Here is a 24,534-nt window from a genome sequence, read left to right as displayed (position 1 = left end):
TGTGAGAGCTGAAAGCGGAGCCGGATGCTTCCAAGCAACCTTGTCATTAAAAATATTCTAATTATAGTCTATGGTTACCAGTTACCATCAGGTGGTGGAGTTCCTTGGTATTTCAAATATTATTATTAGAACAACGTAACTCGGTACCGTTTGTCAGAGTAAAGGATAAGTCAAAGTTAAAGTCAAAAATATCTTTATTCAGGTACATAGGTGCGCCAACAAGTTGTGATGGCATTGAGACTGCGTGCTGGACATGTTCCTCTAAACAAATTTGGATATCTTATGAAAAGGGTCAGTTCACCTAAGTGTGAAATTTGTAATATAGACGAAGATGTCTTGCATTTGTTGGGGGAGTGTGTTCGGAATAATCCAATGAGGGACCAATTAATATGTAAATTTAAAATAAATCTTCATGATGTGGGGATTTGGCAAAGTATCCTGGCGGCACCTTATTCAGAGGTAGCCAGAATTCTATTAGATTTTAAGTTAAGATAAGAGAAAGGAAGTATCAATTTTTGTAAAGGGAACGATGGGGCTGACATTCTTATTGTTAAGAAAAGTCCCGAATAAATAAAGAATTAAAAAAAAAAAAAAAAAAAAAAGTACATAGGTGGCACTTTTGATTACACGGCAGTGAGATGATGGCGGTAACCATATTCGTAAACTTAAAACTAAAGCTGCGAGGATTCAAACGCGTCCTAAGAAAAATCCTATCAACGATAAAAATGCTTTGATTTAAATTATTGCTCTAACCAGGTTGCTTCTTTAGTAGTTTTAAATGACAATGTGAGATGGTGATAACAAAAAAAAAACAACCGGCTAAGTTTGTTGTGGGCTTCTTCTTAGACCAGGAAGCGTTTGAAACCCTCGTAGCTTTAGTTTTAAGTTGACGAATTTAGTTAGCGACATCAATTCACTTCTATGTCATATTTTACACGTAATGTAGGTACGCATCAAAAGATCCATCTATGTGCCTATTTGAATAAAGAAATATTTGACTTTGACTTAGCATTTTACCCTTTTTTAGAGATGTGTAACCGACGCGACGGGACCAAACGGGTCCTTACTAAGACTCCGCTGTCCGCCTCCGTCCGTCCATCTGTCTGTCCAGAGTTGAATTTGAACCAACGAAAACGGTGAAGGAATTCATCGTGAGGAAACCTGTCTTTCCTGAGGTCGTCATTACATATAATTTTAATGACCATTTTTTTCGCTTGTTCCAGGATGTCAACCCTGCTGTTCTGGCAGGGTAAGGGCAAGGCCAACGGATCGCCCAACGCCAGGAACTGGATCCATGCACCCGACGCTTTGATCAAGGGCCATGTCGCGTATTTAGTTAAGGTATGTATTTTATCTTGATTCATCGCAAAAGCATGGAAAGCTAAAGCGTTGTGTATTCTGAAATACGTAATATGTTACCTCCAGTGGCGTGCACTTCATACATGCACAAAAGCGCTGCCTACCCTTAAATTCATGAACAAGTCGTGTAGGAGGATTTTGGCCATTTATGCAATTTTCCTGCTGTATGCATACCCTGGTGAGAAACCCAGTGCACGCCACAGGTTACCTAATTGGTTATTGTTAACTACGGATCACGAAGTCCTAAGTTCGTATCTCGTAATGTTTAGGTAGGTTTAGGTATTGGTTTTCCTATATGGGCAATTTGGTCATTTATAATTTCTGAATTTTCTCTGGTTTGGTCTGGTGGGAGGCTTCGGCCGTGGCTTGTTACCACCCTAATGACAAAGACGTGCCGCTAAGCGATTTAGTATTTCGGTGCGATATCGCGTAGAAACCAGCTCGGGTTATGACTACCACACTGCCTAACAGGTTAGCCCGCTACCAGCTTAGACTGCATCATTTACCACCAGTTGTGATTGCAGTCAAGGGCCAACTAGTAATGGAATAAAATAAGAACAAAATAGCCTGTACTAGCCAGTCTCTGAGCCAGAAGTAAGAGATTGACAACGCCCCTTCCTCGGAGAGCACGCTTAGCCCTCGCGTCGGTCGTACTTTCTAACAATATAATTTTGTGATAATAGTCGATAAAACCGAGTAACTCGTATTAGGGGGGTCTATGCTATAAAACTCTCCATCCATATGAGAGAGATCTTTCACTCATATACGAGTAGTTTTATTGAATTGTGCCCAGTACTTGCACAAGGCAATCTGTCGGTTTATTGTGTGAATCAAGAACTGGTTCTGAAGGCAAATTCTACCGAGAATAGGCCGGCAATAAACTCAGCAGTTGCTCTTTTTTATAATTTAACAATCATAATTACAATATAATAGATAATGTAATTCAATATACCAAGACTCCGCTCCGCCTGTCCGTCCGTACATCTGTCTGTCCAGAGTTTCAATTTAACTAACGAATATTAAAAATAAAAAGCTTTTTCGGTGATTTTTGCTCGATCTATAATACTTTCTCATGATCATCATCATCAAAAATGTCAAAACGTCGCACTAAGCCAGTTTATTAACCTCTTTTTGTGAAATGTAAATCCTACTTTAATATTATAAATGCAAACGTTTTTATGGATGGATGGATGGATGGATAGCTGTTTGTTACTGTTCACGCAAAAACTACTGAACTATTTTGACTGGATTTTGGAATGGAGTTGTATTGTACTCCGGATTAACACATAGGCTGCTTTTTATCCCGGGAAAATGTACAGCTCCCGCAGGATTCATGAAAAGCCGCGGGCAACAGCTGGGCAGGGTCCATCATAACTATAACCGAGTCAATAATAGTAAAGTTAAAAAAGCGTTTTATATACATGAAACTTTTTTTGACAATATACACATCGCCATGTAGCCCCATAGTAACCGTAGCTTTTGTTATGGGTACTAAGATGACTGGTGAATATGTTTATGAATAATATACATAAATACTTGTAATATACAGATAAACACCCAGACCCAAAAACATTCATGTCCATCACACAAACATTTTCCAGTTGTGGGAATCGAACAGTCTTGGACTCAGAAAGCAGGGTCGCTGCCCACTGCGCCAATCGGCCGTCGCACATTAGCTATTAAACACGTGTTTGTCTGCGGTTATCTCTTATCACACAAAGGGGCGTAGCGATCGCCAGATGAACAGTGTCTGTGGTGCGGTGGGTAGGTGCTCTATTGTCATTGTTCTGAACTTCCTATATGATAACACTGTTTGTTTTATTTGTTTAATGGACGGCCATTTGAATTTATAACTTGCTTCTTACAGCGATGTTCGCATATAAAATTTATAATGTACAGAACACGGAAATATAAAACTCGGGTAGAGGCTACCCACATTTTAGAGAATTTGTTTTTATTTTTATTTATATGCGAACGTCGCTGCGTGAAAGACAAAATAGCAAACTATAGTATCCATATGCCTGCATATCTATCTTCTAAGCAAGGTATGTTATTACCTGTTTTTGATGGCAGTTCAATGGTTTTTGTATCAAACACGTTGTTGTCACCGTGATTTTGTTTTGTTATTGGTAGCAGTGCTTTTTGCAATAGAGCTTGTCCGTGGAAGTACTACCGCCATGTTTGTTTCTGCCGCGAATCAGCGTTGCTGTGTTTTAGTCTATATAAAAGTGGGTGCCGGTGTAATCACAGGCTTAACAACTACGTCTCAGGTTGATGGACACAGTCACAGGGCGGCACCTAACTGTTAACTGTTTATAAGCGATGATTTTACACTTATCATCAGATGGGCAATCTGATTGGTCAATTCCGAACTCGTGATTTATGAATGAATGAATATACTTTTAATGCACACCACAAAAATTACATAAAAAAGAAAATTAAAACAAAACAAGGTATCTTCTAGGCAACCAATGGCGATGAAAACAAATACAGAAAATACATGGTGGTGCATATATACGCGTTACGAAGTTATACTCCTTTGGCGTAACGAGATAAAAATTTAAAATCTTTTCAAAAATTTCATCTTTCGCCTTATTCTGCGTTTTTAGAATAAGGTATTTAATACATTGAAAGTTTTATTGTAACGCAATATCAGTTAGTTAAATAAAGTTTATTTAAATATCATCATCATAAACATAATTAAATTTCGAATACCAATGGACTCATTATCGGACAACCAAATTGTATGTACAATTGAATCAATTTTGACAGTTGAAAGTTTACACTGTCAAACCTTATGGCTAACTTCAGGGTGTCGGTTTTTTTGTGACGGTGTGCGCGCGCATTGTAAAAATTTACTCTCATCATTTTTCCCTAAAGCGCAAAAAGAGATCTAACTTCAAAAAAATATATTTACTTAAATAAATAAATATAATATACATAAAACAATACTTATCACTAAGAATAAAAAAAATCAGTAAAAAAAATAATATTTTTTGTAAAATTGATAACGTTGCATAACAGCATCCAAATCGGGATGATGCGTGACCAACAGTGCGCACACGCAACAACGGCCCGAGCCTCCCTTGACATTATTTATCTGCATATAAGCTGTATAACTGCTTTAATTAGTTATCTAACACATATGCTCTTCAGCTTATTAATAACCCACAGCTGGGAAACTTTAACTAATGGAGGAATTATTCACATAAATATATATATATATATAATCGCGAATATTAATATCATCGTCATCATCATCATCAACAATCCCTAGTAGTATTATATATATATTTTAATTATATCACCATCATCATTTATATGTAATATATTTAGAAAATATATATACATATATATATATATATATATATATATATTTTCTATGTTTTTTTCCTTTTACGCCATTGGTTGCCTGGAAGAAATCGCTATGTAGCGATAAGGCCACCAAATTGTACTCCCTATATATGTATTTATATCTCTGTAACTACTTTTTTTTTTTAGTGTACAATAAAAGTGTATTCATTCATTCATTCGTTCATCACATTAACCTATTACTGGCCCACTACAGAGCACGGGTTGCCTCCCAAAATGAGAAGGGTTAAGGCCGGAGTCCAACACGCCGGCCGATTGCGGATTGGTTGACTCCACACACCTTTGCGAACAGTTTGTAAAACTCTCAGGCATGCATAGCAGGCATGTTTCCTCACGATGTTTTCCTTCAACGTTGGAAATATATATTATATATATCACTTGCTTCACTAATATTATATATTGCATAATACTATGATATATATATATATATATCATAGTATTATGCTTGTATGTGCTTGTACCTCTTACAATCTCCTGTACACCGAATACACTTCTAAAAGGGATAAAAATGTATCTCAACATTTTGGTATGTATGAATATATTAGAGCGCTCTTGGCACCATCCCGTTCTTTTGCTATAAGTCCTATCTACAAAGGTGGCCTGTAAGAGATTACTTGCACCTTTGCATGCCAAAAAGTCCTTTACTCTAAACTATTTACCTTCTCTTTTCCTTTATGTTTTGTAATGAAATGTTTCTTCTTCTCTTTGGGTATTATTATTTAGAATGTATCCCGAAATTCGTTGCATAACACCATCCATTTTGGCAGATGCGTGTTAATTCATATGTGTACCACTTCGCTGTCACGCAAAGTCGCGGCCTTGGCTGGCCTTCTCCATACAAATGCATCAATGATCTTTGCCCGGCAATGGAATGGATAAATGCAAAGATTTTAATCGTAGATGTGCCTTGACACCATAAAAATACGCGTGCCACATCGTCCATGTGATAGAAGTACAACTTCCTTAATTAAGTCAAATAAAAATCATTCTCACATTGAACTTTAACTATACTCATCAGCTTATTCAGCTATATTAAAGAACAATATCTTATACTCATATATATAAAGCTGAAGAGTTTGTGTATGGAATATTCTACACCAAACAGTTCTTCGGCAATGTACCCTCTACCCACGTTTCGCTCCGAAACCGGAGCATCCTCACGAAATGTTGACTATACGATTAACTTAACAATTATTCATTGTACATACCAAACAGTACAATTATTCAATGTAACCTACATTACCGAAGATCTGTTTGGTGTGGAGTATAAGGATTGAAGAAATTACGTAGTTATTATTGGCAAAACCCCCTTTTGGAGAGGCCTTTAGCCCAGCGGTGGATTGTTATAAGCTATTGACGAATTTATGGTATTAATAACAGATATAAATCGTAAATTAGACGAGTTATTGTCTGGTTCGCATATTATATCAAGTTCAATTTCCATACAAAATTAAATCCATTAGGGCAGGGGTTCCCAACCTTAAATAGATAGATGCCCGGTGCCTGGCCCGCGCATTAACTATGCTAACTTTAAATAGATAGGTACTTGTTAGTTAGGCAGATTGGCATAAAAAATATAACATCCTCCTTATGAAACTAATAAAACCATAATTAATAATTAATTTTGCCAAATAGTTTAACAAAGAGTTTAGAAAAATAAAAACTACTCCAACAATGGGAGTATTGTGATTCCACACAATTTTTCAAAGTGTGGGACAAGCTGACACTTCTGCACAATAATTATCAAAAAAAACACTTCTGCACAATGATTTTTTTGGAGTGCGTACAGACGCGTGCACTGGGTTTCTTACCAAGGTATGCCATAAATCCATCTTTATAAATCGCAAACATCCTCCTCCTATACGAGTTATGTATAAATTTTAGGGTAGACAGTTCTTTTGTGTATGAAGTGCACGCCACTGGGTATAGAAGGAGGACCTCGCGGTGCACCTCTGTACTTTCCAAGGCCCCTCAGGGCTCCGCGCCGCCCAAGTTGGGAAGTTGATTCTCTGCAAAATTCTTATTTGGCCGAACGCCTACGTTATAATAGCTATCTGAAGGTATACCAAATTTCAGTCCCAAATGATCAGCAATTTGAGCTGTGGGTTGAGATATCAAACATACGGGACCTAACACATAAACATGTAATAACGTCGGTATAACTTCTTGACTCTCCCATCAATAACTTCTTATTCTGTCATTAACAAATTCTGTGTTTTCCGTTTTCCAGTTCCTCGGCTGCACACAAGTGGACCAGCCCAAAGGCATCGAGGTCGTAAAGGACGCGATAAAGAAGCTCCAGTTCACGCAACAGCTCAAGAAGTCGGAGACCAAAGATGCTGCCAAGTGCAAGAAGGTGGAGATTACCGTGTCGGTAGATGGAGTTGCCATACAGGTGAGCCTTCCTATTCCTTCTTCGTTGCAGTTAATCCAGAATCTGTTCCAACAATCATGCATCGAGTCTTAGGCTAAACTATTATGCATTTTCTAGGCAAGCGCGTCGCAACAGACTAAGGCCTGAAAAATAGGCATTTTCTAGGCTAGCGCGCCTCAAGAGGCTAAGGCCAAAACGTCTATCCTATATTAATAATAAAGATGAAGAGTTCGTTTTTTTTCTTGGTACCTTTCATCCATGAAAAATAGAGGGTTCCTGCGGAATTAAAAAAAAACCCAAAGTAAACGCGGACGAAGACAATAGACAAACAAACAATAGGAACTCGGCAGACTCGGCTAGACAATTCTGCAATAGCTAGGAGCTAATAGTTTATTTCAAATTTATTAGTTTCAACAATATAGTAAGTTTGGGACCATCTTTTAGATATAAAACGTTCACCACAGACATATACAAACCTGGGTGGTTTTCTGATGCTAGCTATAAGTATTTTTTTGTAAACTTTTATAAAAAAAACAAAATAATAAAAGAAAAACCTTATCGAAAAAAAATATCGATGATGTATCTATATTTTTTTCTTAAAACTTTAGCGGTTATCTCTTAAAACTTAGCTCTTTCGTTCTATATCCGTTAAATAGGAAATAAACATAGTAAAGTTACAATAATATTATATTTATAACATAGTATACATTATGAAGCTTTGTGCACACAGCACACGCAAGCTATCATACCTAAGTTGTATGTTATATTATGTAGCACAGATGATTTATAATTTACCTCACGAACTCGCCATAACCGCAAAAATGGCGGCACATTTGCTAGTTTCACTTTTACTTTGTCTATACGCAACGCGGAGTTGTTATGCGTACAGTACGGTCTGGTCTAAACCAACAAATTGATTCGACAAGACAATAAAATATGTACTCCATTGTTTTTTTAACCGACTTCCTTCAAGAAGAATGTTTGGGCATAACTCCATAATGTTTTAGAAAGCCGATTGGGCAGTGACTCTCCTTTCTGAGTCCAAGGCTGTGGGTTCGATTCCCACAACTGGAACATCTGTGAAGAACATGAATGTATTTCAGTTTCCAGGTGTCTATTTGTATATTATAAGTATTTATGTATATTATTCATAACAAAAAAATTATCAGTAATCTTAGTACCCATAGCGCAAGCTATGCTTACTTTGGGGCTAGATGGCGATGTGCGTATTGTCGTAGTATATTTATTATATATTTATTTATTATTTGTATACAATAATCATTTTTGAAGTTATACTTCTTTTGGCGCGTTAGGGAAAAAATTATGAGAGTAAATTATTACGATGCGCGCGCAGACCGTCACACAAAACGGACAACACAAGGACAATAAAAGGTTTGACGCTGTACACTTTGATTTGTCTAAGTCTGGGCTCATTCCGGTGATTTAATTGATTGAATTGTAAAGACTACAAATTTTAATATAGAAACTTGGTTTTCCGTTAATGAGATAACTAGATAATGCGTTATAATAAATCTTTCAATGTATATGTTTACATTATTCTATTGTTAGTGTAGTTTTTTCTACAAACACAGAATAAGGCGAAAGATAAAATTATTGAAAAGATTTTTATCCTGTTACGCCAAAGAAATATAACTTCTATCGCGTGTACATAAGTACACACACTTTTTTTCCAAAGAGGTTTATTCCAAAATATCCCATTTCAATTTCATATAGTAGGTCTGTCTAATAAAGTGTTTTGGAAAACGGAAGTCTTCAAAAAATGGTAGCAAATCAACTTATTGCCGCTATCGCACAAATTTGCATATGACTGGAAGCTATTTGGACATAGTATTCCAGCTTGATTTAAACAAAAACTTATGCCATAAAAAGCCTATGTGCTATTAGAGAGTTTCTTTAATCTATCTCTGTGCTAAATTTCATTCAGATCTTTTCAGATTCAGTAACAAACATCCATGCATGCATACAAAACTATCGCATTTATAATATTACTAGCGGTCTGCCGCTGGTTCGTCGGCGCATAATCGCCGCGAAAGGTTAGAAAGAAATGAAGGTAAAGAGGGAAAATCCGTCGTTTTGAGGTAAAGTGTGGCGTTCACGCCACACACTTTCGAGGGGCGGAGTTCGAATCCCAGCACGCACCTCTAACTCTTCAAAGTTATGTTTGCGTTTTAAGCAATTAAAATATCACTTGCTTCAACGGTAAAGGAAAACATCGTGAGGAAACCTGCACGCCTGCATTCTACATAATGTTCTCATAGGCATGTGGAGTCCAGTAATGTAGTGGGCCGATAATGGGTTGACATGATGATGATTCTCTGAACCTGGTAGAATAGTCAGATTAGAATGCAAATACATACATACATATTATGTACTAAAAATATAACTCTACTACTACCTGAACTACTATAGCCTGAGAGTTCTCCGTAATGTTCTCAAAGGTGTGGGAAGTCCACCAATCCGCACTGGGCCAGCGTGGTGGACGGCATTAACCCCATCTCATTGTTGAAGTCCCGTGACCTGTATCTCTTAAAAAGTTCAAAGTTTTATAATAAACGTAAACATATTAAACGTAAGCTTATAGAAAAGTCCTATTATAGTATAAAGGACTACGTAATCGATAAAAAAGCTTGGGTGTAAATTACTGCTCTAACCAGGTTGCTCTTCTAATAATTTAAAATGACATTGTGAGATGGTGATAACAAAAAAAAACACCCGGCTATATTTGTTGTGGGCTTCTTCTTAGACCAGGACGCGTTTGGAACCCTCGTAGCTTTAGTTTTAAGTTTACGAATGTGGTTATCGCCATCATCTCACTACCGTGTAATTCTTATGTGTGTATCAAAAGTGCCACCTATGGGCCTACTTGAATAAAGATATTTTTGACTTTGACTTTTGACTTTGATGATGATGATAAATAATGTATAGATGGGGCCCTGAAAGGTCTTAATTTGTGGTAAACCCTGAGGGCCTGAATCCCATAAAAGCGGATGGGCGGGCCGCGGAATAATTTCAAAATTGACAAAGCAACGCAAATAATTGACTTGTTGCATAAAAAAGAAACTCCGAGTCCGCGTTACGTGGAAGGTGGAATGCGCATGTACTTACAACTAGCGTCGAGTTGGATTACGAAACGAAGAGTCAGTTAGCGCGTAGATTAAACTGTGTTGTTAGGATATAGACTGTCTTTTAACCCCTTACGCAAAAACGACGGGGGTGTTATGATGTGTCTGTGTGTGTGTCTGTGGCATCGTAGTTCCCAAACGGATGGACGATTTTGATTTTATTTTGTTCGAATTGTATATTGGTCGTGATTGTTGATGGGTATCAAATGAAAGGGTTTGACTAGTATGTAAAATGTATTATAGATACATTATCTTATATATGTATATTTCTTGTGTGCGTGTGTATGTCACTGAACTTCCCCTAAACGGCTGGACCGATTTGAATGAATTTTGGAATGTGTTTGGGTGGCACCCTGCATGGTTTAGATTCACACATCAGCCCGACAGATAGCGCTGGGTATATATGCATAATACTATGTTAAATACTGTACAGTACACGATGAATTTAAAATCCAAGATGGCCGGTGATTTCATTGGTTAGCGTGTGAGCATCATAGCCCGAGCTAAGTGATGTTTTGAAGTTTACTTCGGTGAAATTGCATTTTCTGTCTGTCTGTAAGAGTCCTTCTTCGGAAATGAGAAAAAATCCAAATTTATCCTCTTCAACGTAGCCAAAACTAAAATGATTTCAAAACAACTAACATTTCTTTTAAATCCTATCTGAATCATTTAATAACTCTCTATAAGAAGAAGATAAGTAACAAACAGACAGAGACACTTACGGTTGTCGTAACATGAGTATGGGTACCGCAGTCTATTAGCTGGTAAGTGGTAGGTATTCGTGTCACCACTATATAGACTAAGTACCCACTCTGTAATGGCTTCCCGTCATTATTGCGTTGAGAATTTGTTTGTTCAAGTCTCGGACAGTTTATGATCTACTTATGACTGCCTCACATCTTTAGGGTTCCATAGGTCACTTGGACAAGGGGTTTGTTTACCAACGACATAAAAAAAGAATTCCATTAATTAAAACAGTACTGTCGTGCACAGTGGCGTGCATAGGGTTTTCGGTCAGGGTATGCATAAAAAAAAATAGGTACTGAACATGCTATTTTGATGTTACTGTATAATTTTATTTGTGAGTAGGTACCTAACCTAACATTGTTTGTGATACCCATGTAGATCTTCTCATCATCTCCTATTTCCAGTAGGTATAGTAAGCTCTGAGACGACCGACTAGCGAGTTTTTAAAATTGTCTGCCATTGCGGCAATTACATTAAATAATGTTTTTTAGTGTAAACAATAAACAAACATAGGTATTATTATAAATAAATAATGAAACAAAACATCGATCACTGCTATTCGCCTGTTTCTGTAAGTCAGTCAGAGCTCTTTTTACGTGCCGCTCCTTGTAGGTGCATTCCTTCCTTTACGAATAATCTCAATTAAACGTTAGTTAAGAATTAGCTCTAAACTTACCTACATTTTCCAAGCACACTGAACCATCAGATCACACGCCGAATATAAGAACTTTCTTACACTAAGAATATTCCTCACAATCATTTACAAACAGTACACTGTCACTAAGGTTAATGTTAACAATAATAATTGTAACTATTTACAAACAACCGTACAGCAAACGAAAAAAACAGTAATTAATTCTAATTCGGTGAATATAAGTTGTTATGACAGAAGGTAAAAGGTAAACAATAATGGCGCTGAGCGATCGCCAGCGATAATGAGAATATCATAGTCAAAATATGTCCGTAATATTTTCTTAGTACACAAATGCTATTAAAAGTTGTCGTTTGAAGAATATTATTATATTACTTCATCAGTTACCAATGGCACCTGGTATACGTTAATAATTTATTTAACATAATTCGGCAACTTTTAATTTGGTTATTTTAATATACTTTTTGAACAAATTAGGTACTTATAAATTTCTAAAGACCTTGAATGTAATAAAATTCATTGATAAATTTTTTAACTACAAAAAAGAATTATTGCCGTTTAAAACAATAAAAAACAAAGCAAATTACTTGTGCTTATAAAAAAACAAAGCATACATTTGGATTTCAAATTTCCGTAAGCAGTGCTTTTAAGATTTGCACACAAGCGAAACCCCTATACTGGAAACCTGGAAAACTCGCACACATAGAAAGAGCCAAATATTGTGTAAGCACGCACGCGATTATATCACTACACACCAGAACTTCCATGTGTGCTGGTGCACACAAGTAACGACAGATGCATTCAATCGCCGTGCTTCTATGGAGACCGCGGCGGCGCGGCGCATTAATTCGAGCGACGAATAAACGATTTGCCCGGCAATGGATACTTAATCGTGAAAACCCCAGCTAATTTTATGAGATTTAAATTATATTTAAAGCGTTACTTTTTATTTAGGGATATTGTTTACAACTCAAAATTAAAATATAGTCGAAATATTATGCAGTTTGTCTATTTTAGTTCTAAACCATGACACGGGACTTGTCCATTGATTTACATAGAAGTGCGGCCGGTTTTAACTAGATGGCGCTTTTATAGTTTTCTATAAATTGTTTAATTTTTTTTCAATCTTTAAATTTTAAGTCGTCCTTATGGTCTGAGAGGCCCTGAGGTCAGGGTATGCACTGCTTATTTGCATCTATGAGATGCACGCCACTGGTCGTGCATTGTACGAAATTTGACATTTGAAACGGACGCCATAATTTATTTAATTTAAAGAAATTATAGCCAGTGTACATTCGGGATGATTTTGGTATTCTAGCGAAACCTCATGCAACCAAATTTGTAGTAATTATAACTGAAAATAAAAATTAAAAAAAAAACACATTTCTTTTAATTTTATTTATATATTAAAGGAACACCAACAGCTTGTAGAGGAATGTTACAAATATTTTTATTCTAATCAGTATAACTAGCCACTTATAGCATATATATAGTACCAGCATTTACTTCCAAATTACCGATTTTAACACAAAAAAACTATAATAACCAATAAGAAAAATGAAAAAATATTAAAAATTATGATCCAAAAGTGCAGTCCGTATAACTTGGCAAAACAGAAATAATAGCATGTTTAAAATCATTGGGCCGTTGACATGCTAAATCAATATTGTTGTTTGCGCGAGCAAGATTACCATTATTAATACAGCTTGGCCGATTTAGAGAGGCATTCCTACCCAAATTCGTTCTACCGCTGTTCACATAAAAACTTTTGCGAGAAGCAAATCTAGGTATTTTCTTAGCAGAATTAAAAGGAGCTTCCAAGTTTACGAGCTTTTGTAGAAAAGTCATATCAGTAATGCACCGTCGGTCAACGAGGGAAAGCATTTGGAAGTGTCTAAGCTGAGCAGTTAAATAAAGTTCTAAGCTCAATAAAATTGTCAGCAATGAATAAATGTCAGTTACCGATGTCGCTTTGGTAGTTTTTTTTATTTTTTATTCCACTACAAATTAGCCCTTGACTGCAATCTCACCTTTGGTAAGTGACGATGCAGTCTATGATGGTAGCGGGCTAGCCAGTTAAGGAGTATGGTAGTCATACCTCTACGCAAACGTTTCTACGCGACATCAAACCGGAACATTAAATCGCTTAGCGGCACGTCTTTGTCGGTAGGGTGTTAACTAGCCACGGCCAAAGCCTCCCCACCAGTCCTGACCAGAGAAATTTCAGGAATTATAAATTTCCAAATTGTCCCTGTCAGGAATCGAATCTAACCTCCTACTTAATTCCACATTTCACCGTTGCGCCAGGGAGGTACTTTAAAAAGTTTTTTTTTTTAATTACAGGAGCCCAGATCCAACAACGTGATGTACCAGTTTCCATTACACCGGATATCCTACTGCGCGGACGACAAGGGCGCTAAGAAATACTTCTCATTTATTGCCAAAGGTAAATACCAAGTAAATATAATAACTTAAATGAGGCGCAGGCCCTTAGCGAAACACAGGGGCTGCCACGACCGAGTATTAAGTGCCAGGTGTTATATTTTCCACCTACGTTTATATACTGGATAGAAGCAGGCAATACTTTGCGGAATTCCATGATACATTATGAAAATTAAGCTTATTTTGCTATACTCCGCGACATGTAGGAGAATCTGTATGGTGTAATTTATCAATTTTTTCAATCTTTATACTCCATCACCAAACATATCTTCGACAATATACCCTTTACGCACGTTTCGCTTCGAAACCGGAGCATCCGGGGAAAGGATACAAATTTATCTTCTCCCACAGCAACTTTTAGAGTACGCGCACAAGTGGAAATAATATCCAAATAATATATGTATGTGTTATAATAAACGGGGGTAAACTTCTCCTATTCCATGTTACCGTACTTTAGCATGTGGACATGTTAATTATATCCTTATTTACGGGATATAATCGGGGGATATCATTTTTATCTCCTGTCCGAGCTAACCCTAATATATACCGCAAAATTAAATACATCATGGCGATACGAATTTTTAACGAGCTGCCAGATAATATAGAATTTCTCCCTATCTTCAAATTTAAAACAGTTTTAAAAAATTGGTTGAACTGCCTACTCTTTAAATGATTTTTTTGAAGACAGTTGACGTGGAGACTGTTCTCTGGATCTGTTTAGTTTTAATTTATTTGCCTCTAATGATTTTTTCTTTTTTTTTATTGTTTCAATTTTGTTTCATTATTAATAAACTTATACTTATATATATTTTGTCACTGATTTTATATTGTGGTTATAATTAGATGTTTTTTTTAATTTTTAATTTACTTATTTAATAATATATTTATACGCCCGGCTGTGGGTACACTGTTTTAAATACTTTTCTAGGCCTTGTCAACTGCCTTTCTATTTGTAAACAGAAAAACAATAAAATTGTATTCTATTCTATTCTATACCTGCTGGTAGGCCATCCTCTTAGTCCGTCAATAATTAGTATATTAAAAGATATTTAAAAAAAATACTTGTTCACAGGTGGCAGCACAGTCAACGGGGTAAACGGCCACGATGGCTCCGCCAGCACCGAGAAGCACGAGTGCTTTGTTTTCATATCAACCAAACTAGCCTCCGAAATAACCCTCACTATTGGCCAAGCCTTCGATTTGGCTTATAGGTAAGTATCTAATCTTACGTAGTTGCTAAGTGGGTAAGTCGTCCACCAGTCCGCACTGGGCCAGCGTGGTGGATTCTGGCCTAAACCCTTCTCATTGTGGGAAAGAAAGAAATTGTTTACAGATGTTACTTTAAGTTTTTGGCTACATAATTGCTTACTATATACAAACCTAACCTGGGTCCTGATTTAATATCATGGGTATGGGTAATGTCATGTATGTTTATATCTTATTTTTATTTATATGTAATATATTTATATAAATGTCCTTCTATGTTTGTCTCATTTCTATGTTTTTTCCTTTTACGCCATTGGTTGCCTGGAAGAAATCGCTATGTAGCGATAAGGCCACCAAATTGTACTCTCTTGCTATGTATTTATATCTCTGTAACTACTTTTTTTCTTTGGTGTACAGTAAAAGTGTATTCATTTATTCATAACGGAGTCGTCCACGACTCCAATATCACAGCGAAGTGGACCCATAGACAATCACCGCTTAGGTAAAGAGTAATAATACCCTGAGCGATCGAAGTTTTCTCGCAGCTTTTGTTTTAGAATTTCATTAATGAATATATACGTATTTTGCACTTCAAAGATTTACTTTTATTTTTTTAAAAGATACACTAACACAGATTGATACAAAAATATTGCTAGTCGTATTATGATTTAGAAGATATGGAAGAGATTTTAAGAGATAGAGCTACCGATCGATAAGATCGCCTTTTGTATCCTACTTTGAAGTTATACTTCTTTTGGCGCGATAGGGAAAAATTAATAAATTTTTATGATACGCACACACCGTCACAAAAAACCGACACCCTGAAGTTAGCTATAAGGTTTGACAGTGTACACTTTCAATGGTCAAAGTCTGCGAGCTTATTCCGGTGATTTAATTGATTCAATTTTAATTTTGAGTGAAACTTGGTTGTCCGATAATGAGTCTATTTGAGTATTTCAAGTATAATTATGTTTATTATGTCCTTGTGTTCAATTACGTAGAAATATTGTTTATTTAAGTAAACTTTATTTAACTTGATAATGCGTTATAATAAAACTTTTAATGTATTAAATACCTTTTTTCTATTGTATACAGACATTTTTTTTTAAGTTTCTTCATTTTATGACAATATCTTTTACTTTCTGTGGTGTAAGTATAGGTAAATGAGAAAATGATCCAAATTTGAAAGATACGCGTTTATTCTCAATTTCTCAGGTCAAGTTTAATAGTAAAATAAGATGGTTTTTCTTGATGATCTGTAGAAAATCCTATGTCAGATGATACAAACTTTATAGCATTATTTATAGTTAGTTAACTTTCACGAGTTTTTGTCGTAATTTGCAACTATTATTGTGGTAAAAGTTAACTGTATTAGCACTTAACTTTTATGTCTGCGGTTACGGTAGATAACGATTTGCCGCGTAATATTTTTAATGATTTGTGAAACAACTGCGTATCGAGCGAACACTTTGGCACTATTAGTTGCGATTCTGCGAAATATGTATTTAACAGGGTGGGCGTTTTGAAATCAATTGGTTAAGTTTATTTAATTACATATATACGTCAATAAGTAATTTAACAATATAAACGTTATTTAACAATAACTCACGACCCGTCAGGGCATTACAATGGATTATGGAATGGGTTGCCTCTTTGCAATGTTACATACATTTCGAACAGGATTTGGAAACTAATACTTTTTAGGGCGCCATACTCAAAGGGTAAAACGGAACCCTATTACTAAGACTCCGCGGTCCGTCTGTCAGTCTGTCCGCTTGTCACCATGCTGTATCTCATGATCCGTCATTGAAATTTTCACAGATGGTATTTCTTTTGGCGCTATAACAAAAAATATAAAAAACAATAAAATAAATATTGAAGGGGGCTCCCATACAACAGGCATGTTTTTTCATGTCGTTTCTATAGAAAATCGTATGGATCCTTTCGTGCGCGAGTCTGACTAGCACTTTTTCGGTTTTTAAATAATACTCGTCCGATTGAAGATGCTAAGAATACATTTATTAAGTAGTTAAAATTCGTAATTAAGAACTCAATATTATTTATTAGTTCACTATGGGTATGTATAAATAAATCAATAAATTCACTTTTATTAAACAACCTACCAAACTATAAAGTACAGAAAAACACAGCGTTTAGAATTTGCCGGTTTTATCGCTGCAATATAGCAATCTCTTCCAGGCAACCAATGACCATAGAATACAGAATAGTTCAATTCTTGAGGAAGGTGACAGACTAATTCCACATCATGCTCCTTTTCGACAGTAACGTAGGCAGATGATGTTACGCGGTGGGTCAGGGTATGCTGAAAGAAATTGCTCAACAGTATGCGGCTGAAACTAGTTGCTTAATATTTAAATTCATTAATGCTTTATTAAGTAAATTATACTTTTTTTTTCCACAGGCGGTTCCTGAACGACAACGGCAAGTACATAGAGATGCAGAAGCTAACGTTACAGAACAAAAGGCTTGAGTTACAGATGAACACGTACAAAAATCGCTTACAGGTAATACATTGTTATCATATTCAGTGGCGTGCATTGCATATATGCAAATAAACAGTGCATACCCTACCCTCAGAGTCTTACAAAGCCTTCAGATAGGAACATTAAAGTTTTGTAGTAAAAAATACACCAAGAAAAAATATAATTTCCCGGCTATGTTTGTTGTGGGCTCTTCTTAGACCAGGGCGCGTTTGGAACCCTCGTAGCTTTAGATTTAAGTTGGCGAACGAAGTTATCACCATCCCGTTACAATTATGTAAACAAATATGTATGAACGCTTCATAAGTGCCTGTGATAGGCCTACATGAATAAAGAAATTTTGAATTTTAATTTGAATATGTGGAAGCGCCATCTAGTTATGTACTTTTATTCAATTTGCATTAGATAGACGATAGTATTCAATCAATCAAAAATATCACTTTCGTGGAGCAATTTGATTAAAAACCGACACACTAATCTAAAATCTCAATTTTAATTTTACTTTTTGTTTGTGCTAAACACCTTGTGCATACCCTGGGTCCGAGGGCTATGCACGCCACTGATCATATTCATCATCATCCCAACGGTCTATGGTGGCTTAATTTTAAGTAAACATGGCCGATGCTTGCTTGATCAAACTAAAACTCAAAATTATTTCGCGAGGTACCAGGGCTTCAGACAATATTCGAAAGCTAAGATATCTTTTCAGCTTAAGATATTTAGTTTCCGATCGAAATAAATGATTTGGGAATTTTTTACTTATAATAAATGCGATAGTGTTTTTTTTTGTTTCTTTGTCCTTCCTTCACGCCCTAAGCAACAGATCTACATGACTTTTGGCATCATGTTAGTTGAAAGGTCGGAGAGTAACGTAGGCTACTTTTTCTCAGGACAACAAACCATTCCCACGGGATTTGTAATAAACGCGGACAAAGAACCTGAGAAACAGCTAGTAAAGAAATAAATTTTAAGTACGTCTTGCACGTGTATCAACGCTAGTAAATGATGATTAGTAAGAACCCACCCGCGACCCGCTGCGAGATCGAACACAAGCGGTCAATCAACCTAGTCAACCCTCACGTTTCATTACCATCATGAAAATGATGATAATATTAAAAGCACATGCCTCATTTTACAGGAGCTCTCAAAAATAACGTACAAGGACGATTTGACGGCGTATCTCGCACGCAACAGTTTAACCGACATCGCGGAGTTTAAGCCGCCGTTGGAGCTGGAAAAGCAGATCTCATCTCTCACTCTTTCAAACGGCTTCAGTGCAATGAACGGCACCAAGACTCCTGACATCGGTGAGTTTACCTCATCTTCCTATTGCTTCTCAGACACAAACACGACAACGTGGCATCGATTCTAACTGTACCAATTGCTGGACATACGTCTTTTGTAGCGAGTTCCAGAATCCTCTGTCCATAGCGGAGCCGCCTGGGTTTAGAGGCTGAGTTTTACTTATCATCTCCAAAGTTACGCCACTCTCGATAACGCTGCTTTCTGTCTGTTGGCAATTTGGGAGAAATAATAAATAAATAAATAGAATAATAAATGGTTTCAGTGTATGTACTCTAACTTTAACTCTCGCTATGGTTCTGTTATAGGGCATTGTCGAACGAGTGGTGTAAAAAAAGTTTTTCCGCTTAAATTATCAAACAAGATAAGAAACAGAATAAGAAGTCATTCATGGTATCCACGATACCTAGTGTGGAGACCACTAGCAATTGATTGTTGTAACCTTTTTGAAAATAAAGTTTTTTATTTTTTATTATATGATCCGCCTAATATCCTGACCGCAAACCGTGCCAGCTGTGATATGTTAGGACTTCGGCTACTCTTTCGGGGAGTCGAGTTCGAATCAAAACTAGCTTTTCTAAGTTATGTGCGTTTTAGTTAAAATATCACTTGCTTCAACCGTGAAGGAAAACATTGTTAGGCAACCTGCATGCCTGAGAGTTCTCCATATTGTTCCTAAATTATTCGTAAGAACAGTGAAAAAAAAAAAAAAAAAAAAATGAAAAAATATTTAGTATCAAAAACAACATTTACAGATTCCATGTTACCGATGGTACCCACACTAGGTATTCCTGTTTCGTGGGTGCCTATTTACAATTTAACAGCTTAAATTTACAGTGATAGTATTGTACTTTTTTTTTTGGCGTGGTAGAAAAGCTTCATTGCTACCTCCGACACTTGGGCAGGACGGATGTTATGTGGGACTTCCCCCTCTAAAGGGGGGTATACCCAAACAAAAAACCACCACGGCATGCCCCTCTTCTTGGCTTTGTTAGCCGCCTGGCAAACCCGTTGTATACCTCCCGGACAGATAATATTGAACCTGTAAACGATTATTTCGATACAAGCTGACGCCTATGACAATAAGTCTAATCATATCTAAACCTTCAAATATCTCGTTAACGCTACAATTTGGGATACTATATTACTTAACATGTTTTGTTCGTCTATGTACCCTCTATCAATACACACTACATACATCGTGCGCCGCTATTTAAAAAAAAAAAACAAAATGGCACCTTTATTCAAATAAGTCTATAGAAGGTCCTTTTGATACGTACCTAAACATTTCTTACATTGTAGTGAGACGATGCTGATAACTTTACACTATCATCAAAACAATACATTCGTAAACTTGAAACTAAAGCTATGATGAAACTAAACGCACCCTGGTGGCCAGTGGCGTGCACAGGGTTTTTTTACCAGGGTATGCATAAAGAAGGAAAATGGCATACAATGGAAAAATCCAGCCGCTTTATAAGTAATACAATTTTTTTAGGGTAAGCAATGCTTTTGTGCATGTATGAAGTGCACGCCACTGCTGGTGGCGTACCTATATTATTATCATCATGTCAACCAAACGCCGTCCGTTGCTCTTAGGATATTCCACGCGCTACGGTTTTGATAAAGGTTTACCACGTTACAGGTGCAGACGCTCTCTCAAACAACTCCACGGACACCTTCAACTCCTCGAACGACAACAATTTGCTGCTGTCCACCCCACCGCCTACACACAATGGGAAAACTTCCCAAAGTGCAAGGTAGGTTTCCAGCTTTTGCTTTGCCAGTCTCCCGCAAGGATCTACAGTCTGCAGTGGCGTGCATAGAGTATGCACAGGGTATTCAGTTATATAAAATGAAGAAAATCTTCAGTACGAGGTATATAAACTTGGGGGTAGGGTTTGATTATTCTTACAATGCCTATCCTTAAGTTTTTTATTACTTACTGGAGATTTTTTTTTATTTTATATCATCTGCCCGCCTAGTGCATACCCTGTGTGCAACGCCACTGACAGTCTGTAACAATAATTATAAATCAACCATAAATAGCCTATAACTGTCCACTGGACTATAGGCCTCTCCCAATGCCCATGATCCCCACGCTGGGCAGACGGATTGGTGATCGCAGTGGATGCTAGTAGTACAGAGGACGCTGCAGCCCGTTCTTTGTTATATTCCCTTAGTCGCCTCGTACAAGACTTCCAGGAAGAGGATGGGTGACAACTGTTTTCTGATCTGCCGTCACCACACGGCACAACAATAATAAACATGACATAATATGTTTCCTTGCAGTATCACTCCTCGTGCAGTAGGGATTTTATAAGCACAGGGATAAATATAGAATTCTGAGTGCAACAAGATGTTTACGTGCGCCCAAGACGAAGAACAACGTTCAAAACCCTTCTTTTGCACTTCACGGGTTCTGGGCGTTTTATACTTACTCGGTTGTACACGTCAAGGGCTCTTATGGGGCGTCAACATTCGTCACAGCGTTAAAATTCTCTGCAAGATGTTTCTTAATTTAAAACACATTACAACCCTGTTAAACCTTACGAATGTATAATGTACTTTAGAAGACAGGTTTTGTAATAAACCAATTTTGAATCTTGTCAATATAATATTGTTTATTTTTATTTTTGAGCAAAAAAAATACACATGACAAAAATTATATATTTTCTTTATTGTTTCAGCAAATTCTTGGGTGATCTGTCATCCAGCAAAAACCCGACGGTCGGTACCAGATTGGAAAACTTGCTTCTAAACTCAGACTCGGACAGTGGTTAGTCACATATTCATATTTTTAAATCTTTATATATATAAAAGCTACATCTTTTATACGTAAATATAATCTTAAGAAACATCCTATTTGAAAAATTTTTTTTCGTCAGATATTAGTGATAAAGTGCACAGATTCATACGAATTTAACTATGGGTTTATTGCAGATTTCGACCCGCGTGCCTTTGAATCTGAGCCGGTGACTCGTTTCACGTCCCCCGTAGTCGACAACTCGCTCGCACTCGCGTCCACTCCGCCTTTACGTAAGTATCTACTCTTATAATTATTTGCGAGGATCTGCCGAGGCTTGAGATCAGTCATAGAAAATAAGAAAGGATCCTTGGTGCCTCGCCCGCTCTCTGTGCGAACACAAGCGGCCATTAAACCCAGTTAACGCTCCCAAGGAAGCGGCTGATCAATCGTTCAAACAACGCAAGGCTAAAACAAGTTTTTATAAAAACGAAAATGCTTTGTTCCTCAAATATCCACAACTGGTACGAGCAATAATCGGCTTTCAAGTCCTGCAGTCTGTTAGTCTTTTGTCAAATAAGTAGTATTTACACAGGCTTTTTTTTATTAATCCCTGAAGCGAAAACGACGGGGTGTTATGAGTTTGACGTGTCTGTATGTTTTTGTGTCTGAGGTAACAAAATTAAAGGCTTGACTAGTAGAAAAATTTACACTATATTGAAAGTCAGGGGTTTCCTAAAACAAGGCAGAATTTTGCTTTTGATTCATCAAGATTATCAAAACTACTTGAAGGTTTTCTTATAACACACTTAATTAGTCCAAAATTGGTGACATTCTTATACACAGAGTTAAGAACATGCAGAATCCTCAGTCAGTCAACCATAATTGTATACAGTGAATTTTTGTCCAAAAACAGTGAAAAGGCCCTGCGTGTTTCTCACTTTACAACCGCGGAATGTTGCTAGTTTCAAATGCTACATGGTATGCAGTAACTAACCTTTCGTTCGAGAAACACTACTAAAGTGGAGTGTTCTTATACATAGGCACGTAGATAACACCCTTTGTATGCTTCTTGTTACGGATATTTCGAATTGTAATCATTTTTTACAGTGGCACCACCCCCAAAAGCGTCCAAGCGTCAAACTCAACCGCAGCCGCAGCCACAACATCAACCACCGCAACCGCCGACCCATACACCGATCGCGCCCCTCAACGGGAACGATCTTTTCGGCTCAACACCTTTTTCCCTCCCAAATCAAAACCAACAGATGCAAAATACGTCACCGTTTGCGCCACAGAATAAACCTAACTACGACATCAAAGATTTCAACCTACAAACATCTGTGTTCAACACCACTTCATTTACAAACGGGCTAACTGGATACGATCCTTTTGAAACGCAAAAGGCGGGAAACTTCATTGCAAATGGCTACGGCAATACTTTTAACGGTTTCGGAAATCTGAGCGAGAAGCAAACTGTGGAATTGGACAGCGGTTTTAACGGGTTCTTGGATAAAACTATTACGGAGATGAAGGTACGGGATACAGTTTAAATTAAGTGCGTATATTGTAAAAGTGAGATTTAGCTCACGTTTGCTCATAAGAGATAACTTTTCAAAATTCGTGACGAAAGTGAACTCCTAACAAGTTATTTTTTTTTAATTTGTGATGAGAGTGAGGATGCCGCTAAAGAGTATACAATCACTGCGATGCAGTCTGATGCATCCTTCTCAGGGCTTGTTAAAACTGAAAATTAAAAAGCTTTTTAATTTGAATTATATTATAATAAATCATTTCTAATTATATATGTTTTTTAACAGATTACTGAGTGGTAAGTCTTTTAGATTAAAAAGGCGGTACGCATTATGAATGGTAGAGCATTATACCTTAATGTATTTTTTATAACTCAAGTAAGCTAAAAGTTTCCTTAGGTTTCTCAAAGATATTTGTTTTTTACTATTGTGTTATTTCTTTAGAAGTATTTTTTTCCTTACAGGACGGATTCAGCAGAGGGATCAGCTTTGGAAACGATGATTTTTCAATAGATAATCTCGATCCCTTCAAGAAGAATTAAAATTTAAAAAATATATCTATGAAAGGTAGTTAAAATTTTTGTAATCTTTGTATTAGTTCACACAACTTAGTATAAATGTATGCAATAAAACGTTATATTTAAAAAAACACATTAATTCGAACTTTAGTATAGTCGTTGTGTGAATTGAGTCGATGGTTCGAAAAAAAACAAAACAAAACGTTGCCATGTCTTGGTTACAAATAAATGATTACGTGATACTAAATAATTCCCGATTATATTCTTTGAATAAACGAAATTCCGCTTTCATGGTTTATATTGAGAATACCTATGAAAATAACTCTAGAAATAGTATGTGATGCGAATTACATACATATTACCTAAGTTTAATAATATACCTGTATTGTATCCTAGACACTCATGAATGGAAATTCAGAATGAAACCAATTCCATCGATTAATAAATAAATAAAATGGCGACTTTCTCCACAAAGAATCGTTCATTCTCTGAAGTTCATTCGAGGAATCATTTATGCGCGTATAGAATAATATTTGGTGATAATTTAAAAATAGTATATCGCACAATGTCATTCACGAAGTGCCTTATTGTACAAAAAAATAAATATACATAAATAAATATTGCATGTTTTTGTATAAAA

The 24,534-nt window shown here is 36.5% G+C and overlaps 1 protein-coding gene across 5 annotated transcripts in view; it reads left to right on the top strand.

The window, feature by feature from the left end:
• The window catches only part of LOC120624961 (PTB domain-containing adapter protein ced-6), an 84,658-nt gene extending 60,572 nt beyond the window's left edge, over positions 1 to 24,086 (top strand). For all 5 annotated transcript variants that reach the window (XM_039891810.1, XM_039891808.1, XM_039891809.1 and 2 more), the window contains 11 exons: positions 1,224 to 1,341; positions 6,962 to 7,126; positions 13,991 to 14,093; positions 15,162 to 15,300; positions 17,718 to 17,820; positions 18,935 to 19,103; positions 20,744 to 20,858; positions 21,789 to 21,877; positions 22,042 to 22,137; positions 22,955 to 23,379; positions 23,841 to 24,086. In XM_039891810.1, coding sequence (XP_039747744.1) covers positions 1,225 to 1,341; positions 6,962 to 7,126; positions 13,991 to 14,093; positions 15,162 to 15,300; positions 17,718 to 17,820; positions 18,935 to 19,103; positions 20,744 to 20,858; positions 21,789 to 21,877; positions 22,042 to 22,137; positions 22,955 to 23,379; positions 23,841 to 23,918 — 1,599 coding nt within the window. In that variant the 5' untranslated portion in view covers position 1,224 and the 3' untranslated portion in view covers positions 23,919 to 24,086. The remainder of the gene's footprint in view (positions 1 to 1,223; positions 1,342 to 6,961; positions 7,127 to 13,990; positions 14,094 to 15,161; positions 15,301 to 17,717; positions 17,821 to 18,934; positions 19,104 to 20,743; positions 20,859 to 21,788; positions 21,878 to 22,041; positions 22,138 to 22,954; positions 23,380 to 23,840) is intronic.
• Positions 24,087 to 24,534: the final 448 nt, after the last annotated feature.

The sequence above is a fragment of the Pararge aegeria genome, chromosome 7 (genome assembly GCF_905163445.1).
Source record: "Pararge aegeria chromosome 7, ilParAegt1.1, whole genome shotgun sequence".
NCBI classification, from domain to species: domain Eukaryota; kingdom Metazoa; phylum Arthropoda; class Insecta; order Lepidoptera; family Nymphalidae; genus Pararge; species Pararge aegeria.
The sequence above is the reverse complement of the archived record's forward strand: the minus strand, read 5'-3'. Positions and strand labels throughout refer to the sequence as shown.